The following is a 1886-nucleotide window of genomic DNA, read 5'->3' on the forward strand; positions in this document are numbered from 1 at the left end:
ATAATAATAAAACACGTTAACAGTTCAAAGCACTACATCCGAAGAACTACAATTGTGAAAGATGACTGGTTGTTGTTATTTGATTTCTAGCGCAAACCTACACCTCAGAAACTCGAACCCTGGATTTTAATTTTGTAAGTCCGGAAAACAACCCGTTGGCTCATCGGGAGCACTGAAAGGTTTCTTAGATAAGTTCATATAGTGGGAATACAAATGCATAAATTTTGACTTTATGTTTTTTCAAATTTCACGAACAGTTTGTGAGCACCCTGTATATTTTCAAACACACACACACACGAAACTTTAAAAAGCAATAACATTTACTCAGTTTTAAAAAAAAATACAGCCACAGGAATTGAGATTTTTTAAGACCTGCCTGCCGCGAAAAATGAAAGCAAAGAAGCGACATATTTTTTTGGGTTGGTTCAAGACAATTTAGGCACGGTGTTTATATTCTGTATTATTTATTACTCTTGATAAGCTTTTAATAAACTTTATCTGTAGTTTTACAGCGCTATTCAACAAACATCAGATTATTTACCAAATGTAAAAGGTATGTTATTGTAATTTAAAAATGTTTCAAAGCTGATGGTTAAGACGTTTGACTCGTAATCTGCGGGTCGTGGATTCGAATCCCGTCACCAAATATTCGCGTTCTTTCAGTCGTGGGGACGTTATAAAGTGACAGTCAATCCTACTTTTCGAGTATGTTTGCTTGAAATTCAAGTAATTTCAGAGCTGTTACAGTGTTAAATAATGTCTCAGTTTTTCACTCTGGTAACCCTAGTATGGAATAAATAAATAATGTCTCAGTTTTTCACTCTGGTAACCCTAGTATGGAATAAATACGTAATGTCTCAGTTTTTCACTCTGGCAACCCTAGTATGGAATAAATAAATAATGTCTCAGTTTTTCACTCTGGTAACCCTAGTATGGAATAAATAAATAATGTCTCAGTTTTTCACTCTGGTAACCCTAGTATAAAATCAAAGCTCTTCTACTAACCGATTTATTATTTCTTTTACAGCTTATGTTGGAGATATGTGTAGTGTCAGCAGTCGTTCATCGCTAGATGTGGGAAGCTTGAGTTATGGAAAGCTAAAACTGTCAAAACATTTTCCCGGATTACACTGTAACGTCACGATATCAACTGCTGCAAGCAATCGTGTCTTTATAACATTTTTAGATATTTTTTTACGGGTAAGATCAACTAATTCTAGTGGTACCAGAAAGTGTTTAGATTTCGTGAAAGTTCTAGACGGTAAATCAAACCATGAAATTTGTGGAAAGCTGCATTATTCGGAAAGTGACCAACTTGTGTTTTTTTCTTCGCCCGGGAAGAATACAGTTACATTAGAGTTCTACGTGAGTGACAGCAGAATGAAAAGTGACGAAATGATTGAGTTAACCCTGGTTTACACTTGTTTCCAAATGAGTAAGTATAGTCGTTTGCTCGCGTCCCTTGATTTATTTGGTATTGAAGTTTGGTCAGGTTGCTGTCCTCGTAGAATTTAACCATCATCCCCTCACTTACTTATTTTCGGCAGTAATAACAAATATGTCGTAATCATGATTTTAGATCACTTTTGAACGAAATTAATAATATCAAACTTCGAACAGAACAAATAAATTAGGAATGTTAACCTTTAGTAAATAAATAAAAATACAATTAGGAATGTCAACCTTTAGTAAATAAATAAAAATACAATTAGGAATGTCAACCTTTAGTAAATAAATAAAAATACAATTAGGAATGTCAACCTTTAGTAAATAAATAAAATACAATTAGGAATGTCAACCTTTAGTAAATAAATAAAATACAATTAGGAATGTCAACCTTTAGTAAATAAATAAAATACAATTAGGAATGTCAACCTTTAGTAAAT

The 1886-nt window shown here is 33.0% G+C and overlaps 1 protein-coding gene across 2 annotated transcripts in view; it reads left to right on the forward strand.

Moving 5' to 3' along the window:
• Positions 1-1886, forward strand: part of LOC111088661 — a 10153-nt gene that overhangs the window by 1608 nt on the left and 6659 nt on the right. For both annotated transcript variants that reach the window (XM_022399391.1, XM_022399392.1), the window contains exon 2: positions 1028-1435. In XM_022399391.1, the coding sequence (XP_022255099.1) occupies positions 1028-1435 (408 nt within the window). The remainder of the gene's footprint in view (positions 1-1027; positions 1436-1886) is intronic.

Source organism: Limulus polyphemus, unplaced genomic scaffold (genome assembly GCF_000517525.1).
Source record: "Limulus polyphemus unplaced genomic scaffold, Limulus_polyphemus-2.1.2 Scaffold4205, whole genome shotgun sequence".
NCBI classification, from domain to species: Eukaryota; Metazoa; Arthropoda; class Merostomata; order Xiphosura; family Limulidae; genus Limulus; species Limulus polyphemus.